The sequence below is a fragment of the Schistocerca gregaria genome, chromosome 3 (assembly GCF_023897955.1).
Source record: "Schistocerca gregaria isolate iqSchGreg1 chromosome 3, iqSchGreg1.2, whole genome shotgun sequence".
Classification (NCBI taxonomy): domain Eukaryota; kingdom Metazoa; phylum Arthropoda; class Insecta; order Orthoptera; family Acrididae; genus Schistocerca; species Schistocerca gregaria.
The window spans coordinates 838,515,403-838,536,761 of NC_064922.1; the positions used below are offsets into that span (position 1 = coordinate 838,515,403).

A 21,359-nucleotide genomic window follows, 5' to 3' on the forward strand; every position below is an offset into this window, starting at 1 on the left:
TAACCGGACAGTCTGCTCATCTGCACATTGTCAGAGTCCGCTGGAGAGAAGTGATGATGGCTCCTTGTGCCTGCAACAGTTTTAACGTGGTCTAGTCTGCTTTTTAGCAACTCTTCGACTGATTTCACCTCATCTTTCGAAACATACACTCCTGGAAATTGAAATAAGAACACCGTGAATTCATTGTCCCAGGAAGGGGAAACTTTATTGACACATTCCTGGGGTCAGATACATCACATGATCACACTGACAGAACCACAGGCACATAGACACAGGCAACAGAGCATGCACAATGTCGGCACTAGTACAGTGTATATCCACCTTTCGCAGCAATGCAGGCTGCTATTCTCCCATGGAGACGACCGTAGAGATGCTGGATGTAGTCCTGTGGAACGACTTGCCATGCCATTTCCACCTGGCGCCTCAGTTGGACCAGCGTTCGTGCTGGACGTGCAGACCGCGTGAGACGACGCTTCATCCCGTCCCAAACATGCTCAATGGGGGACAGATCCGGAGATCTTGCTGGCCAGGGTAGTTGACTTACACCTTCTAGAGCACGTTGGGTGGCACGGGATACATGCGGACGTGCATTGTCCTGTTGGAACAGCAAGTTCCCTTGCCGGTCTAGGAATGGTAGAACGACGGGTTCGATGACGGTTTGGATGTACTGTGCACTATTCAGTGTCCCCTCGACGATCACCAGAGGTGTACGGCCAGTGTAGGAGATCGCTCCCCTCACCATGATGCCGGGTGTTGGCCCTGTGTGCCTCGGTCGTGTGCAGTTCTGATTGTGGAGCTCACCGGCACGGCGCCAAACACGCATACGACCATCATTGGCACCAAGGCAGAAGCAACTCTCATCGCTGAAGACCACACGTCTCCATTCGTCCCTCCATTCACACCTGTCGCGACACCACTGGAGGCGGGCTGCAAGATGTTGGGGCATGAGCGGAAGACGGCCTAACGGTGTGCGGGACCATAGCCCAGCTTCATGGAGACGGTTGTGAATGGTCCTTGCCGACACCCCAGGAGCAACAGTGTCCCTAATTTGCTGGGAAGTGGCGGTGCGGTCCCCTACGGCACTGCGTAGGACCCTACGGTCTTGGCGTGCATCCTTGCGTCGCTGCAGTCCGGTCCCAGGTCGACGGGCACGTGCACCTTCTGCCGACCACTGGCGACAACATCGATGTACTGTGGAGACCTCACGCCCCACATGTTGAGCAATTCGGCGGTATGTCCACCCGGCCTCCCGTATGCCCACTATACGCCCTCGCTCAAAGTCCGTCAACTGCACATACGGTTCACGTCCTGCTGTCGCGGCATGCTACCAGTTAAAGACTGGGATGGAGCTCCGTATGCCACGACAAACTGGCTGACACTGACAGCGGCGGTGCTCAAATGCTGCGCAGCTAGCGCCATTCGACGGCCAACACCGCGGTTCCTGGTGTGTCCGCTGTGTCGTGCGTGTGATCATTGCTTGTACAGCCCTCTCGCAGTGTCCGGAGCAAGTATGGTGGGTCTGACACACCGGTGTCAATGTGTTCTTTTTTCCATTTCCAGGAGTGTAGAATGATTGTATGCCAGAGATATTTTTCTGTACCCAGGTTAATAATTGAAGAGGTGTTAGAATGTGACCTTCTGTAGGGTGCTGCAAACTAGCTTGTGATGCCATGTGCTTAATGGTAACACCAATACCATCACATACATTTTTACCATGACATGTTGCGAAAAAATTCCAATCTGCATGAATCTGAAAATCATGGTAATGCATGCATATATATTTGTGAGATTTTTACAGTTTTTGTATTGACTAGCTGCCCCATCACTCAAGATTTCGCAAAATGTATGTGAGGCAGCTTGTTTTACACATATGCCATGACAGTGCGAATGAGGGCATGAACTGCAGTGGAATCATGAATTAAACATTCACTAAAAACGCACAGGTTCATGACGGACACATCACCTGATTCACCTCTATAGTAAATCGCAAATGGCTGGAAAGTTTCTTGACTGTTCTCCCAATGATATCCTTGGATGGCATCTTGAACTATAAATGCATAATTTTCAGAAAAGTTTAATATTACTATAATTTCATCCCGTTTCAAATTGTCCTCACAAAACTGGAGATAAGCCGATTGTGCTGTTGCTGTGAAGCTGTGTGTGGTCAGTTTGTCCGTTTTTTGACAAAACCTTTCAACAAAATCTTCTATTTTACTTTACTTTGTTTTAAGTCTTGTGTGATTCATGCGTTTCCATTGTTTGTAAGAAACTAGTTCATCGTCATCCATAAGGAGTTGACCATACAGTTTGTTATTTATGTGTTCTGCAAGATTTGCCTTACCAGGACACTTTTCACACCTGTGTATCATGCACTGGTAGGAACTGATGTCGCACACAGTAGCTTCATTGCACCTTTGTAATCCAGACCAAAATCCTTTATAACAGCAATCAGCAGCTTAGCATTTTGATGGGTCTCACATACACAAACATTGTGTGTGCCCCTTGCACTTACAGGCACAACCCATTTTGGCCGAAGACTGAAAAAAGATGATAAACCTACTTTGGTATTGGGATACGTTTCCTTGACTTCTACATACAGTTCTGATATGTTGCATAGCAACAGTCTCTTTTGCATCTGTACATGTACATTTCCCATTTTCACCTTTACATAGTCTCCCCCCCCCCCCCCCCCCCCCCCAGGCATTATTCGGCTGTAGTCGTTATTTTCATATAACTCGGACACTAGCACCTTTATTTCTGAACTCAATTGCTTACCCTGAGCCTGCTGAAGCTGTGGAAGCACTTTTTGGGTTGTTTTTATTTTCCCCAGCTTGCTTCACCGTATATGTAGAAACATTGAATTCCTTTGTGGTGTAGTCAATAGACCAGCTGGAAGGTGCAAGGGTAAGAATAGTTACTTTTTTCTGGCGTGTGGATTTGGCACATTTTTCTTTCAAATCGTGCACAATTTTGTCCAAATCAGAGCATTTCTGGGCATGATTTCTGTTCCTTTGGAGCAGATAGTTCTTCCTCTTCCACCATTAGTGTGTCAGCTATTTTGTGTTTAAGTCCATTTGAGCTTCTTGTAGTTTTCTTCTACCATAGCTTGGCCTGTCTCTTTTCCCAACTTTGTGTGTCTTCATGGGAGACAAACCAAGTGCAGTCACTGAAGTATTTAATTGCTCATCCGCTGTGGTTGTAGGTGGGCTCATACTCGTCGTCACTGTCATGTAAATTATCAGAATATTCTTCATTTTTTAGCAGTGTAACACATCTGGAACATAACTTTTGTCCTGGTTTCATGTTAAGTCCCATGCACTGATTCACTTTCAATACTGATTTCGAATGAATTTCTCTGAGGCTACACTTTACTGTCTTCTTATGAATTCGAAATGTATCAAAACAACTTCTTTGTAGGAAAGAATACTTATCCAGAAACACTTTCATATGAAGATAACAAACACTAAAGTTTCCTGGGACTGTACTACTTGTGCCCACAGGGTGTATCCCGGATCTCCATAGCAATAAATCTTTGTCCGATTCATCCAGATCATACAGTACAAAGCAAATGCCACATTTTGTTCCATATGTTGTTTTATGACATTCAGATGCTTGTACTCTACCCATACTACAACTTGTTTGAACAAAAGCACCACTAGTACACTCTTCTGCCTCCATACTAACTTTCCACAACAGTACTGACCAGTCTGAACTAGAATCTTAAAAACACGAGTAACCTGTGCTTGTTGCTTCTTTCCTTTGTTATTCCTGCCTAACAATGACTCATATTGTCCCTGAAAACTACCATTGTTTAACTTTCTGTTGCCTAATGGTTCCCAACAACTGCTGCAGCTTTATCTGTAACAAGCTATGTGCATCATCACTATTACTTGCTAAATCGTGTTAAAAGAAATGTAACCAAATACATCACTGCCAATTTTTATTGTACACAAATGCCTTGCAGTAACAAGTTGAAATTTTGCCACATATTATATTATGGTCTACTTATGCAGTGTTTAAAATTTGGCTTGGATATCATTTGTCCCTGTTGTGCTACCACACTTAGAAAATCCATGTTTTTCATGTAATTTTTCAAATTTTTGTATTTTGATGTGCATGTGACTCTGTTTGTGTGACTAATACGGGCAAGATGAGGTCTGTGTGTGTTTAAGCCACATTAAGCTTATCACAAAAAAAATTATACCCTCTCTGAGTGAATTATATGTGGCATAGCGGTCACCTACAATATGTACCTTTTAATGTATCACATTTTTTGATCACATTTTGGAATTTTTTATTTTCTCTCTGAAATATGTTGTTGGTGTTTTGATTCATTGTGTGTCTTCTCTAAGTGGATGTTACTGGGTTGTAAAAATTTCACTGGACTGTGCAGAATAGTTCCAAAGTTATTAAGAACTGAAGTTGGGTCTGAAGATAGATTGCCAGATGCGGGTTGCAATTTCTGGGTCACGCCACCTTCTTTCACAAGCCATAATTCTGGAACTAATTGGCAGGGGAACTTAATATTTTGTACATGAGTGTTCCACACTTGCTAGCATTGGTGTGCTAAATTTCAGCCAAATCTGAGACTATCAGCTGGAACATTTTGTCAAATCAGTTGAACTGCCATGGAATGCTCTGTCGAACAGTGTGGTGGAAAAATGAGTGACCTCTCATTTATTTTATTGCAATGATCATTTCTCTGTATGTAGGTTGTTGTCAACAGAGTATTCTTTCATTCAGTGGAGAAAGTTGGTGACTGAAATTTATAAAAGGACCTTACCAAAACAAAACAGCATTTGTTTTGATAATTACCGTCCAAACTTGCTTATCATATCTGTGACACACGCTCCCTATTTTGTAGTGGTACAAAATAAGCTGCTGCTCTTTCAACCTTTCGATGTCCTCTGTCAGAAACTTGGTTGAATTTTCACTAGCTATTCTAGCTTCTAATACATGTATTGAAAGTGTGTTTTCAGGTAATTAAAGCTTTGTGAACAGATGGAAAAAAGACTGAAGTGAGAAACAGTAGAAGCTCTAAGGACAATAAGAACCAAATTTGTTAGCCTCCCTTCTAGAGGCTTTTGCAGTTTGAAATTCAACTTCTAGAGTGAATAAACACACGATTAAAAGTAATGTTCAGGCAGCAATGAGTCTGTACCATCATCTTCGATGCAAAAAGTGTGAAATTTGTGTTTATATTTACATACATATTGTAAATGTAATAATGTGTTGATCTTATGTGGTGGTATGGCAGATAATGTGAAAATAACCTATTATTAACCTTATATTGTTGGTAATTCTATTGTATCCTGATTTTTATTGAGTTGTCCTGAAGTGCTGTGAGCTGTTTTGAAAATATCCTGAATTTGGCACACACAACATGTATCAGAAACCTATGCACAAAATCGTTATTTACATAAGCTTTTGAATAATTATCAAAGCCAGGATCATGTTGAACACCCTTGTAACACACGAAAGATGATTATATGAGCTCTAGCCTCTCAGACTCAAAAACACTTGGAATTGCTTCCTGTGGAGCAGTGTATATCTCATGAAGGGCGTACAAACTATGACAAAGCCCACCATATGCTGAAATGACATCTTTAAATAATAAATTTTGGTATAGTCTTTCTGCGACAGACCTCCAGTGTGTCGGACAGATGGAACCCTATACTCAGAAAACATGGTGATAAAGACAATATATACACTAATAGAGTGTCTTGGATGGGTCAGAGGACAAGACACAAAATTGGAGGCTGGGGCACACAGCATATGTATATTCCAGTATTCTATATTCTTTCATGTACTGCCAACATATACCTTTTTGTTGTTCTGAATTTAACAAGCATTGCATTTTCATTTTTTGATTTTTCTTTCTTTTTTTCTAGGCCCAACATGCACTTCTTAAGACAGAAAAAGCTCTGCAAACGTTGAATGCAGCTATTCAAAATGATCCAATGAACCCACTTTGTAAGTTCCACAGAGCGTCTATCTACTTTGCTGCAGGGAGGAATACAGAGGCTCTGAAGGAGCTTGAAGAACTGAAAGAACTTGTTCCTAAAGAATCTCTAGTCTACTATTTAACAGGGAAAGTATGTTGAGAATATAACACTATAGTTTTTGCTTCTTACATTTCTGGGTCAGACTTAATATTGTGTGTGTGTCATTGCTTGAGCTGTTGTGACAATGCCACTGCCCCTCTCTCTCTCCCCCCTCTCCCTCTCTCCCTCTCCCTCCTTCTTCGTTTGCATTGTGAGGGCACTGAACACACACATCATGTACTTTGTGTAATTCTGCTTTTGCAAACGCCTTTGCACTTTGAAAAATGTTCTTGTGTGCCCTAACCCTTTCGCATTCATTTCTTCCTGAGAGTTTGGCACCGAATTCAGATTTTGTCTACATCTCTCTCTCTCTCTCTCTCTCTCTCTCTCTCTCTGTGTGTGTGTGTGTGTGTGTGTGTGTGTGTGTGTGTGTGTGTGTGTGTGTGTGTGTGTGTGTGTGTAAGCTCCTTAGGTGTTCCTTTCGTATGTTAAATAATGTGCCTTTACAGAGTGTAGTGTTTTCATTTAAACTTGCTTTCCTCCTGTACATAGAAATTATTTCCATTTTTAGTTTGTGGCATAAGCTGTGGCTGGATTTCAGTATCAAAGTGTGTTGCTATTGATGTTAGGTGTTGGTTATGGGCTGTTAAATAATCAGCAAATGTGCTATCTGTTGAATTTATCCCTGGGTGTCTCCTGTGTTCTGAGTTCGTTTGTGTTTGTGTCCTGTATTGTGTTTGGAAGTCCCTGTTTCTCCAGTAAGTTGCCTATACTGTGGACAGTTTTGTTATTGTAGGTGAGTATGTGCCATTTTGTTTTGTGTTCGTTTTGTTGCACTGTTGTGTCTTGGATGTGGTCATTGATTGTAAGTCTTGTTGTTCTGGGTGGTGTAAGGTTTTGTGTATGTGCTGTGCATTTGTTCCTTTTCTGTTTGCAAATTTGTTGCATTAATTTCTCTATTATATGAGGCTTGCAACCATTTTCCTCTGTGTAGCTCCTGTAAATAAGTGTTTGCTTACAGGTTTTTTTGTGTAATTCTTCAAGAAAATTTAGTGTTGTGTCTGTTTCTGTTTTTAATGTGAAGTGAATTTTTGGGTGTGAGTTGTTTATTTCATTGTGTTGCTGTTCTGTATGTGTGTGTTCATCATCAGTCCAGCCAACATATTCATGGACAATTTAGAGTACAGGATCTTCACGCACATAATAAAACAAAAACAAAAAGAAAAAAAAAATACAAAGTTATATACTGGTGCTGTTACGTCGCTGACATAATATGGTTAATTGATAAAGCGCACACACACATGTAGAACAGCTACACAATGAAATGAACAACTTGCACCCAAAAATTCACTTCACATTACAAACAGGAACAGACAACACACTAAATGTTCTGGACCTCACCATACAAGAAACCAACAACACCCATGGCTTCACAATCTTCAGTAAACCGACAACCACGAGCATCACAATTCACAATCTATCGAACCACCCAGTGACACCAAGCAAGTGAGCTTCACATTCATTCTCCATAGATGGAACAGAACACCCATAAGCAAACAGAATTACTATTCTCCATAACAACTGCCATTACAGAATCATAAGATTTTTTGTAATCAAAAGATACCAACAAAAGGCATTTCATTTCAATACTATTGTCTGAAATGTTGATAATGAACATGACTCTAAAACAGCTGATGACTATGGTTCTGTTGTTATCACAGATGAAGATTCAAAAAGTGTTACTATCATCAGAGATCAATATTTAGAAATGTTGGTATTGCGGACAACGTTAGCCTCTTCCCAAAATAACACCTATTTCCAGAAGAATGGGAGTGATAATTCTCCCAGCATTCTATACTCGTCAAAATCGTGCAAATCCAGTCAACAGGATATTCTCTCTCCTCACAGAGCGAGTGAGAGTGCCACTACTTTGATCCTCCATGTACAAAGAAGAAGAAAGTGAGAATCTTAGATGAGAAAAACCCTTGGATTTTTTACTGGCCAGACATCACGCCAAATTTCTGAACTCGAAGAATGGTTTCTTGTGATGTTGTCCAGTGGAGACATGAGCAGAAATCTTTGCCTCTGACAGCTCTCAAAATTGATGGCAAATCCCAAATACCTGATTGCAAGATTGGCACCTACTGGATATGCTGCCCACTAGCATTCTTTTTGTATCTACTTACCATTACAGGTATATCTGGACAACAAAAAGATTTCATCAGTTTAGAGCTAAATACTAAAAAGAGAAGAGGTCATTCTCATTTATTATTTATTTATTTTATGACTATACATATATAAAGAATACAAATTACTACACATCATCATTGATGAACAGCTCTCCAGCATAAAATACCACAAATAACAGCAGCTGTAGACAGATATCAAGGTCTTTTATGTATTTTATAACATCACCCATCACGGTGAGAGGACCCTTGTAGGTATGTGCAGGGCATGTCGATACAACATGAGCAACTGTCTGTTGTTCCCTACCACAGTCACAGGATGGGGAGGAAGATTTGCCTCGCTTGTAGAGTGTGTCTGCACATCGGATGCAGTTCAAGATAGTCTAAATTGCCTGAGGCTAGTCGAATTCAGAGGTTTCTTCTGGATGTAGGGCAGCTTCAGGCATTGTGGGGAACAGTTTTGTTGCCATCAGTGGGATTGAATTCAGTTTCCATGAGAGTCCTGGCTGTGAACAGAGTGGGATGTCTTGATCTTAGTCTTTTTCAATCCACTGGGAATATTTCGCCCACTATTGGAAGGTTGGTGTTGTTAGGAATCTTCTGGTCTGCATACAATAGTGCACTCTTCCGTCTGATATCGGGAGGTGGAATGTGGCTGAAGTTAGGTAGCCAGTATAGTATGTGGCAGTAGATCATATTGACCCACTAACGATGCGCATGACCTTGTTAAGTTGTAGGTCTTTTTTACATGTGGACTATTAAGCCAGACAAGTGCACAGTACTCTGCTGCTGAGGATACCAAACCAAGAGCTAATACTCGGAGTGTGTTTGCTGACGAACCCCAATGAGAGCCACAGAGTTTATGAACAATGTTGTTTCTGGTTTTGAGCTTAACAGATGTTCATGTCAAGTGCTCTTAAAAGAAAATGTCCTACCTAGTATGATTCCAAGGTATTTTGGATGCATATTATGAAGAAGATTGTCTCCTTCAAAATAGTCATCTAGGGCTCTGTGTGCCAATCTTTTGGAGAGATGAAAAAATAAAACTTCTGTTTTATTTGAGTAAGTTTGGTGTTGGGTAGCACTTTCTGGACTAAACAAGAGAGGAGTAAGGATGGATCCTTGTGGCAAACTGTTATTCATTCAATACTTTTGGGCAGCTAGTGCTTTTTTCTGTAGTTACAGTAACTGTCTTTCCAGTTAACGTGTTACCAATTAGTTTTGTTGTCCGTTTGCATGGGACAAGGTGCAATAATTTATAAAGCAGTCCATGACTCCAAACTGTATCATATGCTACACTTGAATTGGCAGAAGCAACTGATGTTTTCTGCTTCGTTTGGGATCCTGCTTCAATAAATGTTGTTAAAGATAAGACTTGATCAGTGCAGCTCCGTCCTGGATTCCACCTTGCTCAAGTGGAAGGCTCTGAAAGATTGGTGGACTAATGCAATTGTATAGAATTATTTCAAGGAACTTATAAATAGTGCTCAACAATGTGACTGTGCGGTAGTTCTTAGGTTGATCAGGTGCCTTGCTGGGAGTGAGTATTTTTATGGTTTTTGATTGCTTCATTTTTTGTGGGGCTGAACCAGACTTCATAATCTGAGAGAAGAAATCTGGCAGCCATCTTTTTGCGTATTTCCCATTATGCAGAAGAAATTCTGGGTGTATTCTGTTGATTCCCGGTGCCTTCGCGGGGTTTAGAGTTTTAAGAGCAATAGCAGGTATAGAGTGAGTTCTTGAGAAGTCAGATTGTTCCTTCATGCACTTTTTGACCAATGTAAGTTTGTGTTGGTGTATCTAGTATGAGTTTTATCCCTATTCCCACAACAACAACAAAAAAATATGGCTCCAGGCTCCTTACTGAATATCATTTCTTGCAAATGTACGAAAGGGAGTAGCATAGGCGGCTGCAGCAAAAAAAAAAAAAAAAAAAAAAAAAAAAAAAAAAAAAAAAAAAAAAAAAAAAAAAGTCTCCAGTGCTCTGCCATTTGCAAACATTGTTGCGGTCATGATGTTAGAATTCACCCATGCTAGACCTCAATAAGGAGGCAGCTAAGAGGGATTACAACAATGCGGAAACCGTAAATGACAGTATCTTTGCTGGACAGGAAGAAGCTGATACCCAGTTTGGCTTGCCGTATGGACCAAAGTGGTCAAGCCGGCAACTTTTTTATGTGATTACGTATTGTGTTATACATTTATAAATTAATAGTAAATAAAATAGAAAGAAACTTCCCCATGGGAAAAATGTATTAAAAACAAAGATTCCAAGACTTACCAAGCGGGAAAGTGCGGGTAGACAGGCACAATAAAACACACACACACACACACACACACACACACACACACACAGACACAAGCAGACATATCTAAAGGCAAAGAGTTTGGGCAGCGATGTCAGTTGAGGCGGAAGTGCAGAGGCAAAGATGATGTTGAATGACAGGTGAGGTATGAGTGGCGACAACTTGAAATTAGCGGAGATTGAGTCCTGGTGGATAACGAGGAGAGAGGATACATTGAAGGGCAAGTTCTCATCTCCGGAGTTCGGATAGGTTGGTGTTGGTGGGAAGTATCCAGATAACCCGGATGGTGTGACGGTGTAACACTGTGCCAAGATGTGCTGGCCGTGCACCAAAGCATGTTTAGCCACAGGGTGACCCTCATTACCAACAAACAGTCTGCCTGTGTCCATTCATGCGAATGGACAGTTTGTTGCTGATCATTCCCACATAGAAAGTGTCCCATTGTAGGCAGGTTAGTTGGTAAATCACGTGTGAAAGCACCCACGTGATTTACCAACTGACATGCTTACAGTGGGACACTTTCTATGTGGGAGTGACCAGCAACAAACTGTCCATTCGCATGAATGGACACAGGCAGACTGTGTTTGTTGGTAATGAGGATCACCCTGTGGCTAAACATGCCTTGGTGCACGGCCAGCACATCTTGGCTCAGTGTTACACCGTCACACCATCCGGGTTATCTGGATACTTCACACCAACACCAACCTATCCAAACTCCGGAGATGGGAACTTGCCCTTCAGTAGATCCTCTCTTCTCGATATCCGCCAGGCCTCAACCTCCGCTAATTTCAAGTTGCCGCCACTCATATCTCACCTGTCATTCAACATCATCTTTGCCTCTGCACTTCCGCCTCAACTGACATCTCTGCCCAAACTCTTTGCCTTTAAATATGTCTGCTTGTGTCTGTATATGTATGCATGGATATGTGCGTGTTCGTGTGCGCGCGCGCGTGTATACACCTATCCTTCTTTCCCCTTAGATAAGTCTTCCCGCTCCCGGGATTGGAATGACTCCTTACCCTCTCCCTTAAAACCCACATCCTTTCATCTTTCCTTTTCCTTCCCTCTTTCCTGATGAAGCAACCGCCGGTTGCGAAAGTCCGAAATTTTGTGTGTTATTTTATTGTGCCTGTCTACCGGCGCTTTCTCGCTTGGTAATTCTTGGAATGTTTGTTTTTAATATAAATTAATAGTAATACTCGTTTTTTAAATATACATTTGACTGGTAAGAAATGACATTGTATTAAGAAAGAGGTGTTCTTGCAGTTGTTAAACTGTTACATTTAGAAGCACTTACCAGTTAGAAACCTGTGTTCTTTCCACTGTTACACGGCCATAATGGAAATGAGCATCCCATTGGTGGAAGGGCAGGGGGTGGTGGTTCTTGGTGATGTTTAGCATTAATTATTATAAGCACCTATTGTATTCTTTTAAAAAATGTACAGTTAAAATTATAATGCTAAAACTTGTTCTTTCGCTGATTTTTGTTAATAATTTGAGAATTTTACAGTTCCTTAGAAGCTCTGTATTTTGACAAGTATGTGATGCAAAAATTCATTTGACTAGTTGAAATTGTAGAATATTTTATCTCTCCAAGGAAGGTCTGAGTGAATTTTGTCATGGACACAAGGGAAAAAATGTAGAGTGAAAATCTAGTGCGTCAAAATTTTGCAGTTTTCCAGCTCCCCCAGTTAGTACAGGTTTCTTGGGATCAAAAGCTTTTATTCTACACTGCACACCTCCTACATACAACATACGAAAAGTTAATAAAATTTAGACCTTTTGTAACATCCAGTGTACCTGCCGACAGGACTGCACATAAAGTTGAGATGTTAAATTTCTCATTGTAACAATTGTCATTAATTTGTTGTTCATCTTTTAACAGGAGTTTGTGGTAAAATATGATTTGTACCAGTGGTTACTTTAAGTATTATATTGTAGATAAACAGATTACAAAGACTGTTTTGTTAGAAAGGAGATAAATCTTACGGTGTCAATTCTCTTGGTACTCATGTAAGACTAAGAATACTACGTGGAAGAAATAAACAAAAACAGTGATACAAATTAAAATTCCCCATTGCTGCCTTTAAAATTATTATACCCTGTTAGTATTAAGAATCATTTTAGTAGCTTTGCTAGAATATTGAATTCATACGAGCATTAACATTACCACTCGTGGTCAGAAATGGAGTAGAGTTTTAATTTGGCTTCAGTTTCGGTCAAATTCTTTCAGATTCGGGTTTTATTTAGTGTGTGTTACAGGAATGGTTCTGCAATTATTGTGTGTTTGTTGACAGTATTCTTTCAGTTCACAGTAACCAGTTTGTATTGTTGTATCCACTTTGTCATATTTGAAAATTTCTTTTCAGGTGCACAAAAAACTGGGTAATACACATTTAGCTTTAATGCACTTCAGTTGGGCCACGGACCTGGACCCGAAAGGTGCTAATAGCCAAATTAAGGAAAGCATAGATCCACCTGTTTATCGAAACTTGGAAGAAGAATTTGAGGCTACTAGGCACATGGGTAGGTTTCATAAGATTTATGCTTTTCTTCACATTTTTTTATTTTATAATTATCTTCAGTTTCAGTTGAATGAAACAGAATATGATAAGTAGCACATCAGCATGGTAGGTTGAGTAGACAAGCCCATAAATAAGCATTTGAACAATATAACTTGTTACCAGAATAAATTTTCACTCTGAAGTTTCAGTACAACTTGATTGTTTATATTCCTCGCAGTGATGAAAAGGTTATGGCCAATCAATAGTAGTAGTACATGGTTGCTCCAGAGAAACTTGTTCTTTTCCGTCCTCTTATTCAGGAGGTTGATAAAAACTTTTGTCATCAGTCACTAGGTAGATAAGGAAGGAGAGGTATACACTCGCGCGTGCACCCACATACATATATACAGACACAAGCAGACATTTGTAAAGGCAAATTTTTTCAATGGTCTAACAATAGCATATTTCAATGTATTTGAAAATTGCCCTGTTTCAGTGAGCTGCTGCCGTATGTGGCTGAGAATCCGACTTATCTGTTGGGAACAAGCTTTTAGTACTGGGTTGGAAATGCCATCAATTCCGCGTGAGCTTTTACTTTTGAGTGAATTTATTGTTTTCCTAATTTCAGTAGGAGTGGTGGATTGAATTTCAGTTTTATCAAACTGCACAGGTGTTGCCTGTTCCATATACAGCATTTCATTTTCTAATGAATAGCTGGATCCTATTTTCTCTACAACACTCAAAAAAATGATTATTAAAAATATTTTCTTCGTATAACCTTTTGTTAAACTTTGCATTGAGCTTGATAAAAATACATTCTTCCTGTACTCTCGGTTGCCCTGTTTCCCTTTTAACAATATTCAAAATTGTTTTAATTTTATTGTCAGAGATGCTAACTCTGACATAATGCACATATTTCTGGTCTTTTAATAACCTTTTTTTAATACAGTGCAGTAGCTTTTATAGTATTTGACTGTTTCTGTATCATTATTCCTAGCTAGAAGATACATTTCCCTTTCTATTTACAAGATATTTTTATCCCTTCAGTAAGCCATGCCTTTTTAGATGGTTTCTTACAATTGTGTTTCACTGTTTCATCTGGGAAACTTTTTTCAGATATACTCACAAAGGTATCATGGAATTGGTTAAATTTTAAATTAGCATCAGGTTCCCTTTACACATCAACCCAGTCCAGCTGTTGCAAGCTTTCCCTAAAATTTGCAGTTGTTAAAGAATGCACTATTTTGGAGGACTGGTTTACATTACTGAATGGAGATATGTCAGATACTGTAACCAGCTGTGCATCATGATCAGAAAGACTGTTCTTAATAAGAAAATCTTTCATCTGAGAATTTTACCTTGGTACATAAACATTTTGTATCAGTGTGTTGCTTTACTATACTACCTGAGTAGAAAAACCAATAACTGGCATCAAATTGAAAGAACCAAGTAGTACTTAAAGATAAGCTTCCTATTGGACTCTTTCAGAAAATCTACATTGACATCCCAACAAACAATAATTTGCTTCCCTCTGCCTGACAAATAGCACAGCAAGGAATCCGAATTTTAAAAAACGGCTGAAAATTTCAGAATGGGGACCTATACGCAGCTACAATTATGAAAGTACCATTACTGAGTTTAAGCTCACATGCAAATGCTTCTGTATTTTTCTGTACACATTTTTTAGTTCTGAAGTTTTCACAATATGATAAATTTTGACGTATACATGGCAACTACTCCTCTCCATTGTGTCTTTACCTCCATGTGCTGAAAACTTATATCCACCTACATTTACCTTTGATATATTTATAACTATATCATGTTCAGAAAGGCATAGTACATCTAATCCACCCTGAGTTTCTAAATCTTCTGAACAAACAGGTAGCTCATTTACTTTGTCTTTTAATTCCCTGATGTTCTCATGCAATACACTGAAAATAGCCAAAGAAACTAGTACACCTGCTTAATATTGTGTAGGGCCCCCATGCGGATGCAAAAGTGCCACAACATGTCATGGCATGGACTCGATTAATTTCTGAAGTAATGCTGGAGGGAACTGACGCCCTGAATCCTGCAGGGCTGTCCATAAATCCGTAAGAGTATGAGGGCGTGGAGCTCTCTTCTGAACAGCACGTTGCAAGACATCCCAGATTTGCTCAATAATGTTAATGTCTTGGGAGTCTGCCCAGCAGAAGTGTTTAAACTCAGAAGAGTGTTCCTGGGGCCACACTCTAGCAATTTTGGATGTGTGGGGTGTCCAGGGTGTCTACAACCCGGGACAACCGGGAGATACGGGGAAAATATGGGAATTTTTTCATCTGGGAGAAAACCGGGAAAAATCCGGGAATTTTTTTTGAATTCCAGGAATTTTTCATTGTTTTTGTTCTCAGTTAAATTTTTGTAATTTTGACTGGTAAAAACCAATACTCTAACAAAGGATCTTACTGTATCCTGCTACTGCAGAATAATAGTGCAGCCATAAAACATGAACGAGAGAAAAAACTAAAATAAAACTTAAATTGCAAAGGAAATGCGCCATATACAGCAACAAAACACAGTGTTCATACAAGTATCTGCCAGCAGCAAAATGTGTCAAAGGCCTTAGGAAGACTATGCAATACTTCATAACAACAAATTGACTCCGATGAGCATGATGTCACAACTGTTAACATTAGATTTGTTTTAGCAGTTACGAGTGGGATCATGCGCATGCGCAGTTGTGTAGTATCTTCTTCTGCTTCTGGCTGCAGAAACATGGCTGTTGGCTGTGTAAGCAGTCACAGAGAAAAAAAAGAAAGGGGGGGGGGGGGGACGACGACTAGGTGCTACCGGGAAAAATTTTGCTGGCACGCTCAAGCTTCCAGATTGGGCCGGGAAAAATTTCAATGGTGCGCTCAAGCTTCCGGATTGGGCAGCAACCCTGGATCTAGGAGTGCGGGGGGTGGGGGGCAAATTCATATAAAACTTGTTTCACAAAGTGCCTAGCATCCAGTGCACGTTGGTCTATCGATTATTCGTATTACTTTTAAATGTGTCCCTGTCAGTTTTTGAATGTTGTTGAACACATTCTAAGTTGATTTCTGAATGAATCATAAGCTGATTTGTGAATGCGTGCATAGTGTACGTGATGTCCCTGTCAGTGGAACCCTTGTCACATATAGAAATAAACTTTCCTGCAGACAAAATGGGCTATACGAGCTGAGCAGAGTGTAGCCGAACGAAAGAAACCCAACCACTGTCTGATTATGAGGATGATAGGGTTTGCGAATGATGAGCGTTGTTATGATTACTAGTGAAATCCAGAGATTCAGACTAGCAGAGAGCGAATAAACAACTAGCAGGAATAACAGGTAAGAAAGATTACGTATTATCTTCTCGGTGTATCCAAGAAAATGAAATTTTGACAGAAAATTTTTGGCCAGATTGCTATACTAGCAGGGGCCAGTTGTACAGTCTCCTGCTGGCAGCCGCTTCAAGGTCTATTCTGGAAGTAGCGCATAAAACGCATTGTACTAACACGTAACAATGCCTAACCGGAGAATAATCGCGGGATAACTAAACTGCTGATACTGGCAGAGTTAGTGAAGTTAACCGGCCAATAACCTTTGACATTGGCGGGAATAGATACAGAATTAGTGATGACAACATAGTTTGTTAGAACGAGGAAGGAGAAGAAACGGGGACATCACACAAATGATGGAAGAATAAGTAGATTCCAAATTTCTATAAAAATTTCGCACTACTCCTTTTCGATCTCATTCTTGAGAAACCGGAGCGTATGAATGAAGTGTAAAACTATATCCTAATTTAAAGCTTTCTGCTTGTAGTAGGCCTAATAGGCATTTGATATTGGTACTTCGTGAATTATATTCTGCCATGTTAGAAAAATGACCATTTCTGCCAAAACAGTTTCGTTTATTTGGCGTGTGTTACAATTGCTGCAGTATTATAAAGGCCTATTTTGTTTTATCCCGCAGACAGTGACAAAATGTAGGTAATCAGGTCGAGAAACCACACCAGTCTTGGGCCTATTTGTAATTACAGCTTTTTCATTATTAGACAATGACATTTTGATTTTTCAAGTAGCAAAACATTTGACGAACTTTGATGAGGTAACAGATCCTTTCGCAGAAAGGAAAGCATGCCATGTAAAGCTGTAGCAAGGTTAGAGAGAGAAAAATTCTAGGAGCTAAGGATTGAAGAAATGTGTACTGTATTGCTTGTATCTTCTCTTTACTGATTTTATGTATCCTATACTTAATTTTATCTCACACAAAGGAGCAAGTTGTTAGTTAATAGAGAATAGAGAGTGCAAAATTTCTGAAGAGAGCTTTTTTTTAAAAAAAAGAAGAAGAAGAAGAAGAAGAAAGTGGGGCAGGATGTCAAACCTGCTGACTGGAAACAGGAGAGGCACCATAGGACATTTTAATTGCCGCTGTCCTGAATATAGTTTGATGCCATCCAGTACAAAATATGCATGTTTTAATTCCACAGACCAAAATAGTGATGTGCGATAGAAGAATGCTGTGTGAAGGGGTGTGGTGCTGTTCTTTGACCCACTTAAGATCAGATAACATGTCTTACAATTCCTCGGACACGTATGTTTTTCCTGTTTCCTCTTTGTCTACTGCACTTGCGTCAAATGGAAACAAAATTGATTTCTTTGGTCTGGAGCTATCATGTGAATTAAAATACATTCACATAATTACGGAAGGCTAAAATAAGTTATTAGTTTCAGATTTTATTTTATTTCCACCTTTCTGACAGTCAAGCATTAATTGCCATGCAGAACAGTGAAGTTATTTTTATTGGTATGCTGAAGAAATTTTCTTCCATTAATCTTTTCCACTGAGGCAGTCAATATATTTTAAACAAAAGGTTTAATTTCAAATTATTGGATAGTTTCAACTGTTTGGTACATTTGAAGTGTACGTTTTCATCTTCTAGCACGTTTTTATTATGCCATAACAAAGAGCCAGACATGAGATAACAAAGTACTGGTACCCAAGGAAATTTACATCCCGAAACCACATTGAAAAGCTTAATATCAGGTCGATGCCTACTTCACTGGGAATCTTGGACTCATTTAAAAATCAAAAAGCTTAATATCAGGTCGATGCCTACTTCACTGGGAATCTTGGACTCATTTAAAAATCAGCTCTTTGATGACGAGCCACTTCGAAGAATTTATAGCCCAGATCATCAAACTTTTATGTCGTTATTAAAAAAATTTACTGACACATTTGTGTGATATATCTTAAAATATAATACGTGCATAAAAGACCAACATTATATGTGAAAGCTTAGCTTCTCCTGCAGCGTATTGGCCTTAGAGACAAATATTAAATGTGAAAGCTTGGTTTTTTATTGTATTAACATTATATATATTAATTTAAACCATTAACTTTTCCTGTTCATGTGTTCGCACTACTTAACAGTGATGTTGCTATTGGCTGACTACACCATGTGTCCGAAGCTCTGAATATCCACTGTCATTGGCTGGTGAGATCACGTGACATGAGCTATGACTGGCTTACAAACACGCATCGCAATCTCGATTTCAATGCTTCGGAAGTAACATGTGGTGTTTGGTGGAATTCGAATTTATACTTTCGTAATACGAAAATATGCAGTGTACATATTACTGCACATCAAACATCTGTCCAAAACGTGTTTCGTTTTCTAAATTGCTGGGAAGTTCTACCCCCGTGTATAAAACCAAAACCATTCAAAGGATTGATAAGTTATACAGTTCCAAGAGAAAATATACTGTCAATTAACAGGGAAAAACTATGTTTCCACCTGGGAGAAAGTGTATTTTTAACTGGGAAATCCAGGAATTTTTTTTCCTTGTCCACATATACACTCTGGGTGTCGTATCATCCTGCTGGAATTGTCCAAGCCCGTTAGAATGGACAAGGGATGCAGGTGATCAGGCAGGATGCTTATGTACATGTCACCTGTCAGAGTACCATATCACTCCAATTACACTTGCCCCATACCATTACAGAGCCTCTACCAACTTGAAATGTCCGCTGCTAACATGCGGGGCCCGTGGATTCATGAGGTTGTCTCCGTACCTGTACACGTCCATCTGCTTCTTACAATGTGAAACGAGACTCGTCCGACCAGGCAACATGTTTCCAGTCATCAACAGCCCAATGTCGGTGTTGATGGGCCCAGGCGAGGCGTAAAACTTTGTGTCATGTAGTCGTCATGGATGTACGAGTGGGCCTTCAGTTCCGAAAGCCCATATTGATGTTGTTTCATTTAATGGTTCGCACACTGACACTTGTTGATTGCCCAACATTGAAATCTGCAGCAGTTTGCGAAAAGGTTGCACTTTTTCACATTGAACAATTCTCTTGAATCATCATTGGTAGTGTTCTTGCAGGATCTTTTCCTGCTGCGATGTTGTCGAAGATTTGGTGTTTTACCAGATTCCTGATATTCATGGTTCACTTGTGAAATGATCGTATGGGAAAATCCCCATTTCATCACTATGTTGGAGACTGTGTCTCATTACTCATGCGCTGACTGTAACACCATGTTCAAACTCAGTTAAATCTTGAAAACCTGCCATTGTAGCAGCAGTAACCAATCTAATAACGGCGCCACACACTTGTTGTCTTATATAGATATTGCCGACTGCAGTGCCATGTTCTGCCTGGTTTCATATATTTGTGTTTGAATACACATGTCTATACCAGTTTCTTTGGCACTTCAGTGTATATTAACATTACTTTTCGCTGTGCTTTGATGAGAATCTTGTGATATTTTAATATCTCTGGTTCCTGCCTGTCTGTGCTTATCATTAAGCTCAATTTCATTCAATGTCGAATCTTTGGGCACTGATCTTAGTCTGAAAAAGAGGTACTCCCATGGTTTTCAGTGCCTCCCCTCCCTAAGGTTTTGGCATCTTGTCTCTCCATGTCAGTGATAGTCTATTTCCTTTGCTAACCTACAATATGATAGAAGTTTTGTGGCATAGATTAAATACTAAGTGGAATTATCCGTAAAGTTGTCTCCATATTTCCATAATAATGTGTTACACATCAAATGTTCTCGACAAGGTTATTGTGTTTTCAGATGGTGTAGATGTTGAGAGACAGGTAACTTCAATTTCAAGGAAATGCTCAATAAAAATAATTTCTACCATTAACCAAAGAAGAGATTGTTGTTATAAAAGGGAACAAGACCGATTTCTGTTATGTTTTTTTGTGAACATCCTAATGGGGGAATATTAATGAGTGTAGTACCAGAGGTGGCTTTTTATGTTGTGCAGAGTCTCTGAAGATTTCATTTGTTCATCTATGATAGTTTGTGATATAATGGGGCACATGTACTGATAATTTTAGTTTGTGGGAAATTGACTTTAAAGAAAAAACTTTTGAAATTTGTTACTTACAGTTGATTAAACTGTCCTGCTGCATATGATGACCATTCTTGGGCCTCTAGCAGGTCATCCTGCTTCTTTTTCACCTTCCTGGATGATTGTCTTGCTTTCTTGGACATATTAGACGCAGACCTGTCTGCATCGGCTATCCTCATTTTATCCCAATGTTGCAGCCCAGACATAATATTTTCACCAGGATTAATTCCCAGCTTTATCAGTTCCCAACACTTTCATTATTACTAAAATTGAATGTAATAACAGCATCATGAACTCCTCGTTTCATTGTATGGATGCCTATAAATACAGTTTTAGGAAGGTGGTTCCAAAATGTGCTGTTGAAACATTTATTTCAGTCCTGTGTCTGCCCATGGGCAGACAGTTCCTTAGAAATGAGCCAAGTCTCTCAAAATAGGTTTAATTGCCGTAATAACAGTGGCGGGAAGAGAATGCTGGTGAGAATAAGATTATCGTTGCCTGAGCCCTACTCTATTCGCACCATGAATTTTCTCCTGATGGACACAATCCACGACATTGCTGATCATCAGAATATGGCCCAAACACCTCTCTTCATTGCCGCCAGATTTTCTTTATTTCTCCTAATTGCCTGCCCATAGTATACCTGCACATTTTCTATTTCAGTTTTAGTTAATCGACCCTGTCTGGTCAACAATTTTCCATCTTCTAATTTTTTTCCTCTCATATCAACAGTTTGTTTTCTCAGCCTTGTTCCCAAACATTTTTGAACATGGCCTACACTTTCTATTTTGCTAATAATGGCGTCTCCATATGGCTTAGAGTTTACCACGTTTGTTTCCTCTTAATTGTCGTTTCTTGAAAATGCCTTTACGTTTCGTCATCTTCAATAAACACAACAAAAAACACGTAAACAAGCACTTCAAACGTAAGTATAACAACTACTCGCA

At 39.7% G+C, this 21,359-nt stretch overlaps 1 protein-coding gene across 1 annotated transcript in view; it reads left to right on the top strand.

Annotated features, from left to right (window-relative positions):
- The window catches only part of LOC126354692 (cell division cycle protein 27 homolog), a 214,188-nt gene that overhangs the window by 186,074 nt on the left and 6,755 nt on the right, over window positions 1-21,359 (top strand). Inside the window, exons 13-14 of the mRNA XM_050004500.1 lie at window positions 5,892-6,095; window positions 12,906-13,062. Coding sequence (XP_049860457.1) covers window positions 5,892-6,095; window positions 12,906-13,062 — 361 coding nt within the window. The remainder of the gene's footprint in view (window positions 1-5,891; window positions 6,096-12,905; window positions 13,063-21,359) is intronic.